Here is a 16,055-nt window from a genome sequence, read left to right on the forward strand (position 1 = left end):
TGCCACCTTCCTATCCCTAGTCTCTCTCCCGACCCTCCTCTCTCTCTCTCCCTGCCACCTCCTCTCCTAGTCTCTCTCCCGACCCTCCTCTCTCTCTCTCCCTGCTACCTCCTCTCCTAGTCTCTCTCCCGACCCTCCTCTCTCTCTCCCTGCCACCTCCTCTCCTAGTCTCTCTCCCGACCCTCCTCTCTCTCTCCCTGCTACCTCCTCTCCTAGTCTCTCTCCCGACCCTCCTCTCTCTCTCCCAGCCCTCTCCTCTCTCTCCAGCCACCTCCTCTCTCTCCCAGCCCTCTCTCTCTCCCTGCCACCTCCTCTCTCCCTGCCATCTCCTCTCTTCTCTCTCTCCCTGCCACCATCTCTCTCCCTGCCATCTCCTCTCTTCTCTCTCTCCCAGCCCTCTCCTCTCTCTCCCTGCCACCTCCTCTCTCCCTGCCATCTCCTCTCTTCTCCTCTCTCTCCCAGCCCTCTCCTCTCTCTCCCTGCCACCACCTCTCTCCCTGCCATCTCCTCTCTTCTCTCTCTCCCTGCCACCACCTCTCTCCCTGCCATCTCCTCTCTTCTCCTCTCTCTCCCAGCCACCTCCTCTCCCCAGCCCTCTCCTCTCTCCCTGCCACCACCTCTCTCTCCCCGCCACCTCCTCTCTCTCCCTGCCACCTCCTCTCTCTCTCCCTGCCACCTCCTCTCTCTCTCTCCCTGCCCACCTCCTCTCTCCCTGCCACCTCCTCTCTTCTCCTCTCTCTCCCAGCCCTCTCCTCTCTCTCCCAGCCACCTCCTCTCTCTCCCAGCCCTCTCCTCTCTCTCCCTGCCACCTCCTCTCTCCCTGCCATCTCCTCTCTTCTCTCTCTCCCTGCCACCACCTCTCTCCCTGCCATCTCCCCTCTTCTCTCTCTCCCTGCCACCTCCTCTCTCCCTGCCATCTCCTCTCTTCTCCTCTCTCTCCCTGCCACCACCTCTCTCCCTGCCATCTCCTCTCTTCTGCTCTCTCTCCCAGCCACCTCCTCTCCCAGCCCTCACCTCTCTCCCTGCCACCACCTCTCTCTCCCCGCCACCTCCTCTCGCTCTCCCCGCCACCTCCTCTCTCTCTCCCTGCCACCTCCTCTCTCTCTCCCTGCCACCTCCTCTCTCTCTCTCCCTGCCACCTCCTCTCTCTCTCTCCCTGCCACCTCCTCTCTCTCTCTCCCTGCCATCTCCTCTCTTCTCTCTCTCCCTGCCACCACCTCTCTCCCTGCCATCTCCTCTCTTCTCCTCTCTCTCCCAGCCACCTCCTCTCCCAGCCCTCTCCTCTCTCCCTGCCACCACCTCTCTCTCCCTGCCACCTCCTCTCTCTCTCCCCGCCACCTCCTCTCTCTCTCCCTGCCACCTCCTCTCTCTCCCTGCCACCTCCTCTCTCTCTCCCTGCCACCTCCTCTCTCTCTCCCTGCCACCTCCTCTCTCTCTCTCCCTGCCACCTCCTCTCTCTCTCTCCCTGCCACCTCCTCTCTCTCTCTCCCTGCCACCTCCTCTCTCTCTCTCCCTGCCATCTCCTCTCTTCTCTCTCTCCCTGCCACCACCTCTCTCTCTCCCTGCCACCTCCTCTCTCTCTCCCTGCCACCTCCTCTCTCTCTCCCTGCCACCTCCTCTCTTCTACTCTCTCTCTCCCCGCTATCTCTCTCCTACTCTCTCTCTCCCAGTCACATCCTCTCCCCTGCCATTCTCTCCTCCTCCTCCAAGAAACTACATCCTAAATTGCACCCTATTCCCTATATAAAGCACTACTTTTGACCAGGGCCCTATAGGGATTATGGTGCCATTTGGGGCTAAGCCTATGAAGTGACTCTAAATTGGTTAAGTGCCCTTCAGCTATGAGGAGTCATCTTGTGTGACCTTTCCATCTCTGTCTTTGCGTCAACATGGAGCAATATTACATGTTCTCAGGTCATCACCATGAATGTTAATGTGTTCTTTCAGATGCCCCTACACTACCAGTCATTATCCTATACACTAACAGTCATTATCACATACACTACCAGTCATTATCCTATACACTACCAGTCATTATCGCATACACTACCGGTCATTATCCTATACACTACCGGTCATTATCACATACACTACCAGTCATTATCCTATACACTACCAGTCATTATCACATACACTACCAGTCATTGTCACATACACTACCAGTCATTGTCACATACACTACCAGTCATTATCACATACACTACCAGTCATTGTCACATACACTACCAGTCATTGTCACATACACTACCAGTCATTGTCACATACACTACCAGTCATTATCACATACACTACCGGTCATTATCACATACACTACCGGTCATTATCACATACACTGCCGGTCATTATCACATACACTGCCGGTCATTATCACATACACTACCGGTCATTATCCTATACACTACCAGTCATTATCACATACACTACCAGTCATTATCCTATACACTACCAGTCATTATCGCATACACTACCAGTCATTATCACATACACTACCGGTCATTATCGCATACACTACCAGTCATTATCACATACACTACCAGTCATTATCCTATACACTACCAGTCATTATCACATACACTACCAGTCATTATCACATACACTACCAGTCATTATCACATACACTACCGGTCATTATCACATACACTGCCGGTCATTATCACATACACTACCAGTCATTATCACATACACTACCGGTCATTATCCTATACACTACCGGTCATTATCACATACACTACCGGTCATTATCACATACACTACCGGTCATTATCACATACACTACCGGTCATTATCACATACACTACCGGTCATTATCACATACACTACCAGTCATTATCACATACACTACCAGTCATTATCCTATACACTACCGGTCATTATCGCGTACACTACCGGTCATTATCGCGTACACTACCGGTCATTATCGCATACACTGCCGGTCATTATCACATACACTGCCGGTCATTATCGCATACACTACCAGTCATTATCGCATACACTACCAGTCATTATCACGTACACTACCGGTCATTATCACATACACTGCCGGTCATTATCGCATACACTACCAGTCATTATCACATACACTACCAGTCATTCAGGGTTTTTCTTTATTTTTTACTATTTTCTACATTGTAGGATAATAGTGAAGACATAAACTATGAAATAACACATATTGAATCATGTAGTAACCAAAAAAGTGTTAAACAAATCAAAATATATTTTATATTTGAGATTCTTCAAAGTAGCTTTGCACACTCTTGGCATTCTCTCAACCAGCTTCACCTGGAATGCTTTTCCAACAGTCTTGAAGGAGTAGTAGTCCAGTCACTGTCCAGTCTAATGAAGATGGGTCTGCCTGATGGGGAATAACAGTCCAGTCTAATGCAGATGGGTCTGCCTGATGGGGAATAACAGTCCAGTCTGATGAAGATGGGTCTGCCTGATGGGGAATAACAGTCCAGTCTAATGCAGATGGGTCTGCCTGATGGGGAATAACAGTCCAGTCTGATGCAGATGGGTCTGCCTGATGGGGAATAACAGTCCAGTCTAATGCAGATGGGTCTGCCTGATGGGGAATAACAGTCCAGTCTAATGCAGATGGGTCTGCCTGATGGGGAATAACAGTCCAGTCTAATGCAGATGGGTCTGCCTGATGGGGAATAACAGTCCAGTCTAATGAAGATGGGTCTGCCTGATGGGGAATAACAGTCCAGTCTAATGAAGATGGGTCTGCCTGATGGGGAATAACAGTCCAGTCTAATGAAGATGGGTCTGCCTGATGGGGAATAACAGTCCAGTCTAATGAACATGGGTCTGCCTGATGGGGAATAACAGTCCAGTCATTGTGTCCATCCTCAGTGCTGAAAACTAGCTAAGAGTCACCTTCAAATGTCTATTTTGTGTTTGTGATTCTCAACCTTCTTTAACCTTCATAGACCCGTGGCCCAGATAATATGACAGTCAGGCTAGTGAAGACTACTGGACTCCTGTATTAAATACAACATCTCTGTTTCCTCCTCCTCCTCCTCTCCCTGGGACAGTCTCAGAAACAGAATGTAGATCTGAGCAGGCAGGCCAAGTTCGCCCAGACGCCGTCCTTCGCTCTGTTCGTCACCCTGAAGAACGTGGTGTGTAAGATCGGAGAAGATGCGGAGGTCCTCATGTCGCTCTACGACCCCGTTGAGTCAAAGTTCATCAGGTGTGTAACCTCTATGACATCATAGGGTTAAAGGTCATCATGTACAGTACATAGAGCCCATAGGGAGAGCGTTGCATTGTGGGTTTTGTAGTCGACTTGAGCTTCAACAGATTTCCGCAACGATTTTCACAAGTTACTACCCAACCTTATTATAACGACAAATTTAAACATTTGCTCACAAAAAAATATAGTTTTTATTTAAACACTGTAAATTGTAGGAGTTAGTAGTTTTGAGTGGTTTATTCCTTTTAAGGTTGAAGGTCATCAGGTATGTTCCTCTATGACCCTCTGAGGGTTAAAGTTTATCAGGTAAGCCAAGGGTCGCAAGAGTTCTGGACACTTCCTCAAATTTCCCAGGTTTTCCTGAAATCTCAGTTGGAGGATTCCCCCCCCTGCTTATTTCCTCACTATTCCGGGAATGCTCTCATCAGGATTTCAGGAAAACCTCTGAATCATGGGAATAGTATTGTCCTAGGCCTGAGTCCAGAGCCAGGAACGTGACAGAACAGACCCAGCTGCTAGCCTGCCTGGGGATTTGCTATTGTTCCAGGATTTACAGCAACAAATAGTGTTTATGAAACATCTCACCTGTGTACGACATTAGTCATTTGATTGTCATTTGTTCATCAAGAGACTAGAGAGTTGATTTGTGATGCCAGATTGTAAAGTTAAAAGGTTCATGTTGGTTCTTCCCCTCTCAGTGAGAATTACCTGGTGCGATGGTCCAGTCAAGGCCTGGTCAAAGACATAGACCAGCTCCATAACCTGAGATCAGTCTTCACTGTAAGTATATGTAGAGTGTTGGCTGCTGCTGCATGCTTGTTTACCCAGACCTGTCATGAGGGGTGTTGGAGTGTGTGTGTGTTTACCCAGCCCTGTCATGAGGGATGATGGAGTGTGTGTGTGTGTGTGTGTGTGTGTGTGTGTGTCTGTGTGTGTGTGTACACCCCTGTTTGAGGGGGCGGTGTTTGTGAAGCTCCCCAGCTTTGAAAGAAAGAGAACGACCCAGAGCGAACCGGCTTGTTTGTCAAATGTCACCTCTCTACTAATGGCTGGCCAAGGGCAGCCGGGTTACCAAGCGCCTACGTACGACGAGCAAGTTGGCGCCCGCTACTCGCTGCTCCGCTCGCTACACTGGCGGCACAGCATGGATCACAGCAGGACATGAACCATGGACACAATTAAATAGGGAGTTAAAGCAATTTGGGGGCGAAAACTGCTGCCTTAACAAAAGTTTATCCTCCTTGAAAAGGTTCTGAACAATTGTTCTCTCAGCCCTGCCTGGCTCGCTGTCGTTGTTGTTCCTGCTGCAGCCTAGTAAACAGATCAGCCTGGCTCGCTGTCGTTGTTGTTCCTGCTGCAGCCTAGTAAACAGATCAGCCTGGCTCGCTGTCGTTGTTGTTCCCGCTGCAGCCTAGTAAACAGATCAGCCTGGCTCGCTGTCGTTGTTGTTCCTGCTGCAGCCTAATGAACAGATCAGCCTCGCTCGCTGTCGTTGTTGTTCCTGCTGCAGCCTAGTAAACAGATCAGCCTGGCTCGCTGTTGTTGTTGTTCCTGCTGCAGCCTAGTAAACAGATCAGCCTGGCTCGCTGTTGTTGTTGTTCCTGCTGCAGCCTAGTAAACAGATCAGCCTGGCTCGCTGTCGTTGTTGTTCCTGCTGCAGCCTAATGAACAGATCAGCCTGGCTCGCTGTCGTTGTTGTTCCCGCTGCAGCCTAGTAAACAGATCAGCCTGGCTCGCTGTCGTTGTTGTTCCTGCTACAGCCTAGTAAACAGGTCAGCCTGGCTCGCTGTCGTTGTTGTTCCCGCTGCAGCCTAGTAAACAGATCAGCCTGGCTCGCTGTCGTTGTTGTTCCTGCTGCAGCCTAATAAACAGATCAGCCTGGTGGTGTTACTGCTGCAGCCTAGTAAACAGATCAGCCTGGTGGTGTTACTGCTGCTGCCTAATAAACAGATCAGCCTGGTGGTGTTACTGCTGCAGCCTAATACCACAGATCAGCCTGGTGGTGTTACTGCTGCAGCCTAATAAACAGATCAGCCTGGTGGTGTTACTGCTGCAGTCTAACAGATCAGCCTGGTGGTGTTACTGCTGCAGCCTAATAAACAGATCAGCCTGGTGGTGTTACTGCTGCAGCCTAGTAAACAGATCAGCCTGGTGGTGTTACTGCTGCAGCCTAATAAACAGATCAGCCTGGTGGTGTTACTGCTGCAGCCTAATAAGCAGATCAGCCTGGTGGTGTTACTGCTGCAGCCTAATAAGCAGATCAGCCTGGTGGTGTTACTGCTGCAGCCTAATAAGCAGATCAGCCTGGTGGTGTTACTGCTGCAGCCTAATAAACAGATCAGCCTGATGAGAAACTAAAACCAGATTGGATAGCAGATGATGTCTTTATTGGCCTCATCGTAAAGATACAGAGTCAATGTAACTAGAATTGTGTACAACAAGTCAAATTTTGAATGTGCACTTTGGCAGCACAGGGGGCTGGTGGCATCTTAATTGGGGAGGACAGGCTCATAGTGATGTCTGGATGGAATGGTATCAAACACGTGGTTTCTATGCGCTTTAAACCATTCCATTTACTCTGTTCCAGACATTATTATGATCCGTCCTCCCCCCAGCAGCTTCCTGTGTTGGGCTGTTACCATGGTAATACTGACTCATTCACTGTGTTGGGTGTAGTGTAAAGGAACAGTTGGACAGTACTGTTACCATGGTAATACTGACTCATTCACTGTGTTGGGTGTAGTGTAAAGGGACAGTTGGACAGTACTGTTACCATGGTAATACTGACTCATTCACTGTGTTGGGTGTAGTGTAAAGGGACAGTTGGACAGTACTGTTACCATGGTAATACTGACTCATTCACTGTGTTGGGTGTAGTGTAAAGGGACAGTTGGACAGTACTGTTACCATGGTAATACTGACTCATTCACTGTGTTGGGTGTAGTGTAAAGGAACAGTTGGACAGCATAGCTCCATGGTGATATACAATAGCTTTAGTCTTTCTCAGCGTTTCCTCATCCTGGTCCCGGGGACCCAACGAGGGGTTTGTTTGTTGTTCCCTGGCACGACACGTCCCCGTTCAAATGTTCACCTCATCTTTTTCATCTAGCTTTCAGTCAGGTGTGTAGTACTAGGGCAGGAACTAAAATGTGCAGCCATTTATGTCCCCAGGACCACAATTAAGAAACACTTCTATCCACACTGAACAAGAATATAAACACAACAGGTAAAGTGTTGGTCTCATGTTTCATGAGCTGAAATAAAAGATCCCAGAAATGTTCCGTACGCACAAAAAGCTTTTACATCCCTGTTAGTGAGCTCTTCTCCTTTGATTAGTTAATTAATCCATCTGACAGGTGTGGCATGTCAACAAGCTGATCAAACAGCATCATTACACAATTGTTGCAATGTTGCCTTTCTATTTTCTATTTCTATAAATGATTTGTTTCCCCGCTGTAACTGAAGGTGTGTAGGAATACAAGACGTTTACAGGTTGACTTGGGTGGTTTTTCTCCTCCAATACCACCGCTGAGTCTATTGGTTGTTGTTGTTGTTTTCCAGGACCTTGGGAGTGAGGATTTAAAGAGAGAGAAGATCAGCTTTGTGTGTCAGATCGTTAGAGTCGGACGGATGGAGCTACGTGACAACAACACCAAGAAGCTGACCTCTGGACTGAGGAGACCCTTTGGAGTAGCAGGTAAACTGTCTGGAGCCGGAGTATAGACTACTGGAACTAGCCTGGGTACCAGTCTGTTTGTGCTAACGTTCCTCTAGCCTGGGTACCAGTCTGTTTGTGCTAACGTTCCTCTAGCCTGGGTACCAGTCTGTTTGTGCTAACATTCCTCTAGCTTGGGTACCAGTCTGTTTGCGCTAACATTCCTCTAGCCTGGGTACCAGTCTGTTTGTGCTAACATTCCTCTAGCCTGGGTACCAGTCTGTTTGTGCTAACATTCCTCTAGCCTGGGTACCAGTCTGTTTGTGCTAACTTTTCTCTAGCCTGGGTACCAGTCTGTTTGTGCTAACGTTCCTCTAGCCTGGGTGCCAGACTGTTTGTGCTAACATTCCTCTAGCCTGGGTACCAGTCTGGTTGTGCTAACATTCCTCTAGCCTGGGTACCAGTCTGTTTGTGCTAACATTCCTCTAGCCTGGGTACCAGTCTGTTTGTGCTAACATTCCTCTAGCCTGGGTACCAGTCTGTTTGTGCTAACATTCCTCTAGCCTGGGTACCAGTCTGTTTGTGCTAACATTCCTCTAGCCTGGGTACCAGTCTGTTTGTGCTAACATTCCTCTAGCCTGGGTACCAGTCTGTTTGTGCTAACATTCCTCTAGCCTGGGTACCAGTCTGTTTGTGCTAACATTCCTCTAGCCTGGGTACCAGTCTGTTTGTGCTAACATTCCTCTAGCCTGGGTACCAGTCTGTTTGTGCTAACTTTTCTCTAGCCTGGGTACCAGTCTGTTTGTGCTAACGTTCCTCTAGCCTGGGTGCCTGACTGTTTGTGCTAACATTCCTCTAGCCTGGGTACCAGTCTGTTTGTGCTAACATTCCTCTAGCCTGGGTACCAGTCTGGTTGTGCTAACATTCCTCTAGCCTGGGTACCAGTCTGTTTGTGCTAACATTCCTCTAGCCTGGGTACCAGTCTGTTTGTGCTAACATTCCTCTAGCCTGGGTACCAGTCTGTTTGTGCTAACTTTTCTCTAGCCTGGGTACCAGTCTGTTTGTGCTAACGTTCCTCTAGCCTGGGTGCCTGACTGTTTGTGCTAACATTCCTCTAGCCTGGGTACCAGTCTGTTTGTGCTAACATTCCTCTAGCCTGGGTACCAGTCTGTTTGTGCTAACATTCCTCTAGCCTGGGTACCAGTCTGGTTGTGCTAACATTCCTCTAGCCTGGGTACCAGTCTGGTTGTGCTAACATTCCTCTAGCCTGGGTACCAGTCTGTGCTAACATTCCTCTAGCCTGGGTACCAGTCTGTTTGTGCTAACTAGCCTGGGTACCAGTCTGTGCTAACATTCCACTTATTGTACCCTGTGTCATATCCCCAACATGTTTAGCATATGAAACAGAGCACAAGGAGTGCAATATTGGCACGAAACAGGTCTGGATTTGAGGCTACACTGTAAGTGTATCCATGTTACCAGATCACTGACTGGACCCACAGTACAGGTCCCTCCAGCCAAACAGAAGCTGAGGGGAAGAACTAGAATGGGTAGAAGCTCCTCAGACCACTGCCATCTGGCAGTACAATCAATATGGCCACCGCTCCACCCATCACGGAACGTTGACTTGGAATGGGAATATTAGTTCTATTCATTCCATTGCTATGCTCTCTGTTCTACGGTGTGGCTTGAAAGTCACTGGTTTCTAGAGACTTTATTCTCGTTTCGGAATGGCTGCAATTCTGGAACCCGACTTCCTTTTGTAAAAAATATCTTATCCACTTAGCCTATCTCCTTTCACCTGCTGCTCCGTGCTCAGTCACTCCTTTCACCTGCTGCTCCGTGCTCAGTCACTCCTTTCACCTGCTGCTCCGTGCTCAGTCACTCCTTTCACCTGCTGCTGCTCCGTGCTCAGTCACTCCTTTCACCTGCTGCTCCGTGCTCAGTCACTCCTTTCACCTGCTGCTCCCTGCTCAGTCACTCCTTTCACCTGCTGCTCCCTGCTCAGTCACTCCTTTCACCTGCTGCTGCTCCGTGCTCAGTCACTCCTTTCACCTGCTGCTCCGTGCTCAGTCACTCCTTTCACCTGCTGCTGCTCCGTGCTCAGTCACTCCTTTCACCTGCTGCTGCTCCGTGCTCAGTCACTTCTTTCACCTGCTGCTCCGTGCTCAGTCACTCCTTTCACCTGCTGCTCCGTGCTCAGTCACTTCTTTCACCTGCTGCTCCGTGCTCAGTCACTCCTTTCACCTGCTGCTCCGTGCTCAGTCACTCTTTTCACCTGCTGCTCCGTGCTCAGTCACTCCTTTCACCTGCTGCTCCGTGCTCAGTCACTCCTTTCACCTGCTGCTCCGTGCTCAGTCACTCCTTGACCCTGCTGCTGCTCCGTGATCAGTCACTCCTTGACCCTGCTGCGCCGTGGTCAGTCACTCCTTGACCCTGCTGCTGCTCCGTGGTCAGTCACTCCTTGACCCTGCTGCTGCTCCGTGTTCAGTCTCTCCTTGACCCTGCTGCGCTGTGGTCAGTCACTCCTTGACTCTGCTGCTGCTCCGTGGTCAGTCACTCCTTGACTCTGCTGCTCTGTGGTCAGTCACTCCTTGACTCAGCTGTTGCTCCGTGGTCAGTCACTCCTTGACTCTTCTGTTGCTCCGTGTTCAGTCACTCCTTGACTCTTCTGTTGCTCTGTGTTCAGTCACTCCTTGACTCGTCTGTTCCTCCGTGGTCAGTCACTCCTTGACCCTGCTGCTGCGCCGTGGTCAGTCACTCCTTGACCCTGCTGCTGCTCCGTGGTCAGTCACTCCTTGACCCTGCTGCTGCTCCGTGGTCAGTCACTCCTTGACCCTGCTGCTGCTCCGTGGTCAGTCACTCCTTGACCCTGCTGCTGCTCCGTGGTCAGTCACTCCTTGACTCGTCTGTTGCTCCGTGGTCAGTCACTCCTTGACTCTGCTGCTCTGTGGTCAGTCACTCCTTGACTCAGCTGTTGCTCCGTGGTCAGTCACTCCTTGACTCTTCTGTTGCTCTGTGTTCAGTCACTCCTTGACTCGTCTGTTGCTCCGTGGTCAGTCACTCCTTGACCCTGCTGCTCTGTGGTCAGTCACTCCTTGACTCTTCTGTTGCTCTGTGTTCAGTCACTCCTTGACTCGTCTGTTGCTCCGTGGTCAGTCACTCCTTGACCCTGCTGCTCTGTGGTCAGTCACTCCTTGACTCTGCTGCTCCTTCCACACAGAAGTTGAAACAAACGCAGCTCTGTGTCTGTTGTAACAGCAGGCTATTGCAAACATAAACATGAGACAGGCAGGTTGTTTAGGGATTTAATGTTATTTTTACATGAAGCTATTTAAGCCAGCTGTATGTACACTACACATCATATAAACTAGCACTAGCAAGCCACAGACAGGCACTTCATAGGGATTTAATGTTATTTTTACATGAAGCTATTTAAGCCAGCTGTATGTAGACTACACATCATATAAACTAGCACTAGCAAGCCACAGACAGGCACTTAATAGGGATTTAATGTTATTTTTACATGAAGCTATTTAAGCCAGCTGTATGTAGACTACACATCATATAAACCAGCACTAGCAAGCCACAGACAGGCACTTCATAGGGATTTAATGTCATTTTTGAATTTTCCTTCCATTCATTGGTTAAACAGGAGACAGACTGCTGGCTATATGGCAGCATACCTATTCAGATGACATCACACAAAACGCTCATTGTTTTGCCCCGATGCAATGTGTAGAATGTATCTCGCTTGTGCTACGGCGATAGAGAAGGTTATAGACTTTATGTACTGTTTAACATTGACCTTCTATACTATATGTCCTGTCTCTATCAGTAACAGACTGCTATACCATTGACCTTCTATATGTCCTGTCTCTATCAGTAACAGACTGCTATACCATTGATCTTCTATACTATATGTCCTGTCTCTATCAGTAACAGACTGCTATACCATTGACCTTCTATACTATATGTCCTGTCTCTATCAGTAACAGACTGCTGTACCATTGAACTTCTATACTATATGTCCTGTCTCTGTCAGTAACAGACTGCTATACCATTGACTTTCTATACTATATGTCCTGTCTCTGTCAGTAACAGACTGCTATACCATTGACCTTCTATACTATATGTCTCTATCAGTAACAGACTGCTGTACCATTGACCTTCTATACTATATGGCTCTGTCTCTATCAGTAACAGACTGCTATACCATTGACCTTCTATACTATATGTCTCTATCAGTAACAGACTGCTATACCATTGACCTTCTATATGTCCTGTCTCTATCAGTAACAGACTGCTATACCATTGTCCTTCTATACTATATGTCTCTATCAGTAACAGACTGCTATACCATTGACCTTCTATACTATATGTCCTGTCTCTATCAGTAACAGACTGCTATACCATTGACCTTCTATACTATATGTCTGTATCAGTAACAGACTGCTGTACCATTGACCTTCTATACTATATGTCCTGTCTCTATCAGTAACAGACTGCTATACCATTGACCTTCTATACTATATGTCTCTATCAGTAACATACTGCTATACCATTGACCTTCTATACTATATGTCCTGTCTCTATCAGTAACAGACTGCTATACCATTGACCTTCTATACTATATGTCCTGTCTCTATCAGTAACATACTGCTATACCATTGATCTTCTATACTATATGTCCTGTCTCTAACAGTAACAGACTGCTATACCATTAACCTTCTATACTATATGTCTCTATCAGTATCAGACTGCTGTACCATTGACCTTCTATACTATATGTCCTGTCTCTATCAGTAACATACTGCTATACCATTGACCTTCTATACTATATGTCCTGTCTCTATCAGTAACATACTGCTATACCATTGACCTTCTATACTATATGTCCTGTCTCTATCAGTAACAGACTGCTATACCATTGACCTTCTATACTATATGTCCTGTCTCTATCAGTAACATACTGCTATACCATTGACCTTCTATACTATATGTCCTGTCTCTATCAATAACAGACTGCTATACCATTGACCTTCTATACTATATGTCCTGTCTCTATCAGTAACATACTGCTATACCATTGACCTTCTATACTATATGTCCTGTCTCTATCAGTAACAGACTGCTGTACCATTGACCTTCTATACTATATGTCCTGTTTCTATCAGTAACAGACTGCTATACCATTGACCTTCTATACTATATGTCCTGTCTCTATCAATAACAGACTGCTATACCATTGACCTTCTATACTATATGTCCTGTCTCTAACAGTAATGGATGTGACTGACATCATAACAGGCAAGATGGATGATGAGGACAAGCAGCATTTCATCCCCTTCCAGCCGTGAGTATGAAATATAAACACACATACACACACACACTCCCATCCTTTACAGCACACTAAGTCATAAACCCATATTGATGTTTCAGTTCCTACTTTATCATGGGAAGATAAAATGTTGCATAAACACATCAAATATGGACCAGAACATAATGAAGTTCTATGTTGGACCTCTATGGACCAGAACATTATATAGGTCTATGTTGGGACCTCTATGGACCAGAACATTATATAGGTCTATGTTGGGACCTCTATGGACCAGAACATTATATAGGTCTATGTTGGGACCTCTATGGACCAGAACATTATATAGGTCTATGTTGGGACCTCTATGGACCAGAACATTATATAGGTCTATGTTGGGACCTCTATGGACCAGAACATTATATAGGTCTATGTTGGGACCTCTATGGACCAGAACATTATATAGGTCTATGTTGGGACCTCTATGGACCAGAACATTATATAGGTCTATGTTGGGACCTCTATGGACCAGAACATATATAGGTCTATGTTGGGACCTCTATGGACCAGAACATTATATAGGTCTATGTTGGGACCTCTATGGACCAGAACATTATATAGGTCTATGTTGGGACCTCTATGGACCAGAACATAAGGTCTACGTTAGGGTAGTACTCTGACCTCTATGGACCAGAACATAAGGTCTACGTTAGGGTAGTACTCTGACCTCTATGGACCAGAACATAAGGTCTATGTTAGGGTAGTACTCTGACCTCTATGGACCAGAACATAAGGTCTACGTTAGGGTAGTACTCTGACCTCTATGGACCAGAACATAAGGTCTACGTTAGGGTAGTACTCTGACCTCTATGGACCAGAACATTAGGTCTACGTTAGGTTAGTACTCTGACCTCTATGGACCAGAACATAAGGTCTATGTTAGGGTAGTACTCTGACCTCTATGGACCAGAACATAAGGTCTACGTTAGGGTAGTACTCTGACCTCTATGGACCAGAACATAAGGTCTACGTTAGGGTAGTACTCTGACCTCTATGGACCAGAACATAAGGTCTACGTTAGGGTAGTACTCTGACCTCTATGGACCAGAACATAAGGTCTATGTTAGGGTAGTACTCTGACCTCTATGGACCAGAACATAAGGTCTACGTTAGGGTAGTACTCTGACCTCTATGGACCAGAACATAAGGTCTACGTTAGGGTAGTACTCTGACCTCTATGGACCAGAACATAAGGTCTACGTTAGGGTAGTACTCTGACCTCTATGGACCAGAACATAAGGTCTACGTTAGGGTAGTACTCTGACCTCTATGGACCAGAACATTATGTAGGTCTATGTTGGGACCACTATGGACCAGAACATAAGGTCTATGTTAGGGTAGTACTCGGACCTCTGTCCCTGAAGCCGTCTCCTCTACCGTAGAAGCAGTGTGTAGAGTAGACTGGGCCTGCATCTGAAACAGCATCCTATTCCCTATTTGTTTTTATTATGGATCTCCATTAGTTCCTGTCAAGGCAGCAGCTACTCTTCCTGGGGTTTATTATGGATCCCCAGTAGTTCCTGGCAAGGCAGCAGCTACTCTTCCTGGGGTTTATTATGGATCCCCAGTAGTTCCTGGCAAGGCAGCAGCTACTCTTCCTGGGGTTTATTATGGATCCCTATTAGTTCCTGCCAAGGCAGCAGCTACTCTTCCTGGGGTTTATTATGGATCCCCATTAGTTCCTGTCAAGGCAGCAGCTACTCTTCCTGGGGTTTATTATGGATCCCCATTAGTTCCTGCCAAGGCAGCAGCTACTCTTCCTGGGGTTTATTATGGATCCCTATTAGTTCCTGTCAAGGCAGCAGCTACTCTTCCTGGGGTTTATTATGGATCCCCATTAGTTCCTGCCAAGGCAGCAGCTACTCTTCCTGGGGTTTATTATGGATCCCCAGTAGTTCCTGCCAAGGCAGCGGCTACTCTTCCTGGGGTTTATTATGGATCCCCATTAGTTCCTGCCAAGGCAGCAGCTACTCTTCCTGGGGTTTATTATGGATCCCCATTAGTTCCTGTCAAGGCAGCAGCTACTCTTCCTGGGGTTTATTATGGATCCCCATTAGTTCCTGCCAAGGCAGCAGCTACTCTTCCTGGGGTTTATTATGGATCCCTATTAGTTCCTGTCAAGGCAGCAGCTACTCTTCCTGGGGTTTATTATGGATCCCTATTAGTTCCTGCCAAGGCAGCAGCTACTCTTCCTGGGGTTTATTATGGATCCCCAGTAGTTCCTGCCAAGGCAGCGGCTACTCTTCCTGGGGTTTATTATGGATCCCCATTAGTTCCTGCCAAGGCAGCAGCTACTCTTCCTGGGGTTTATTATGGATCCCCATTAGTTCCTGTCAAGGCAGCAGCTACTCTTCCTGGGGTTTATTATGGATCCCCATTAGTTCCTGCCAAGGCAGCGGCTACTCTTCCTGGGGTTTATTATGGATCCCCAGTAGTTCCTGCCAAGGCAGCGGCTACTCTTCCTGGGGTTTATTATGGATCCCCATTAGGTCCTGTCAAGGCAGCAGCTACTCTTCCTGGGGTTTATTATGGATCCCCATTAGTTCCTGTCAAGGCAGCAGCTGCTCTTCCTGGGGTTTATTATGGATCCCCATTAGTTCCTGCCAAGGCAGCAGCTACTCTTCCTGGGGTTTATTATGGATCCCCATTAGTTCCTGCCAAGGCAGCAGCTACTCTTCCTGGGGTTTATTGTGGATCCCCATTAGTTCCTGCCAAGGCAGCAGCTACTCTTCCTGGGGTTTATTATGGATCCCCATTAGTTCCTGCCAAGGCAGCAGCTACTCTTCCTGGGGTTTATTATGGATCCCCATTAGTTCCTGTCAAGG

At 47.6% G+C, this 16,055-nt stretch overlaps 1 protein-coding gene across 1 annotated transcript; it reads left to right on the top strand.

The window, feature by feature from the left end:
- Positions 1 to 4,004: 4,004 nt before the first annotated feature.
- Positions 4,005 to 13,246, top strand: LOC115181567 (dedicator of cytokinesis protein 1-like; the record flags this gene model as incomplete). The annotated part of the gene is made up of 4 exons (XM_029743462.1): positions 4,005 to 4,195; positions 4,897 to 4,978; positions 7,760 to 7,895; positions 13,137 to 13,246. Coding segments are annotated over 4 exons (486 nt in total), but the record flags the coding sequence as incomplete, so codon positions are not given.
- Positions 13,247 to 16,055: the final 2,809 nt, after the last annotated feature.

The sequence above is a fragment of the Salmo trutta genome, unplaced genomic scaffold (assembly GCF_901001165.1).
Source record: "Salmo trutta unplaced genomic scaffold, fSalTru1.1, whole genome shotgun sequence".
NCBI lineage: Eukaryota > Metazoa > Chordata > Actinopteri > Salmoniformes > Salmonidae > Salmo > Salmo trutta.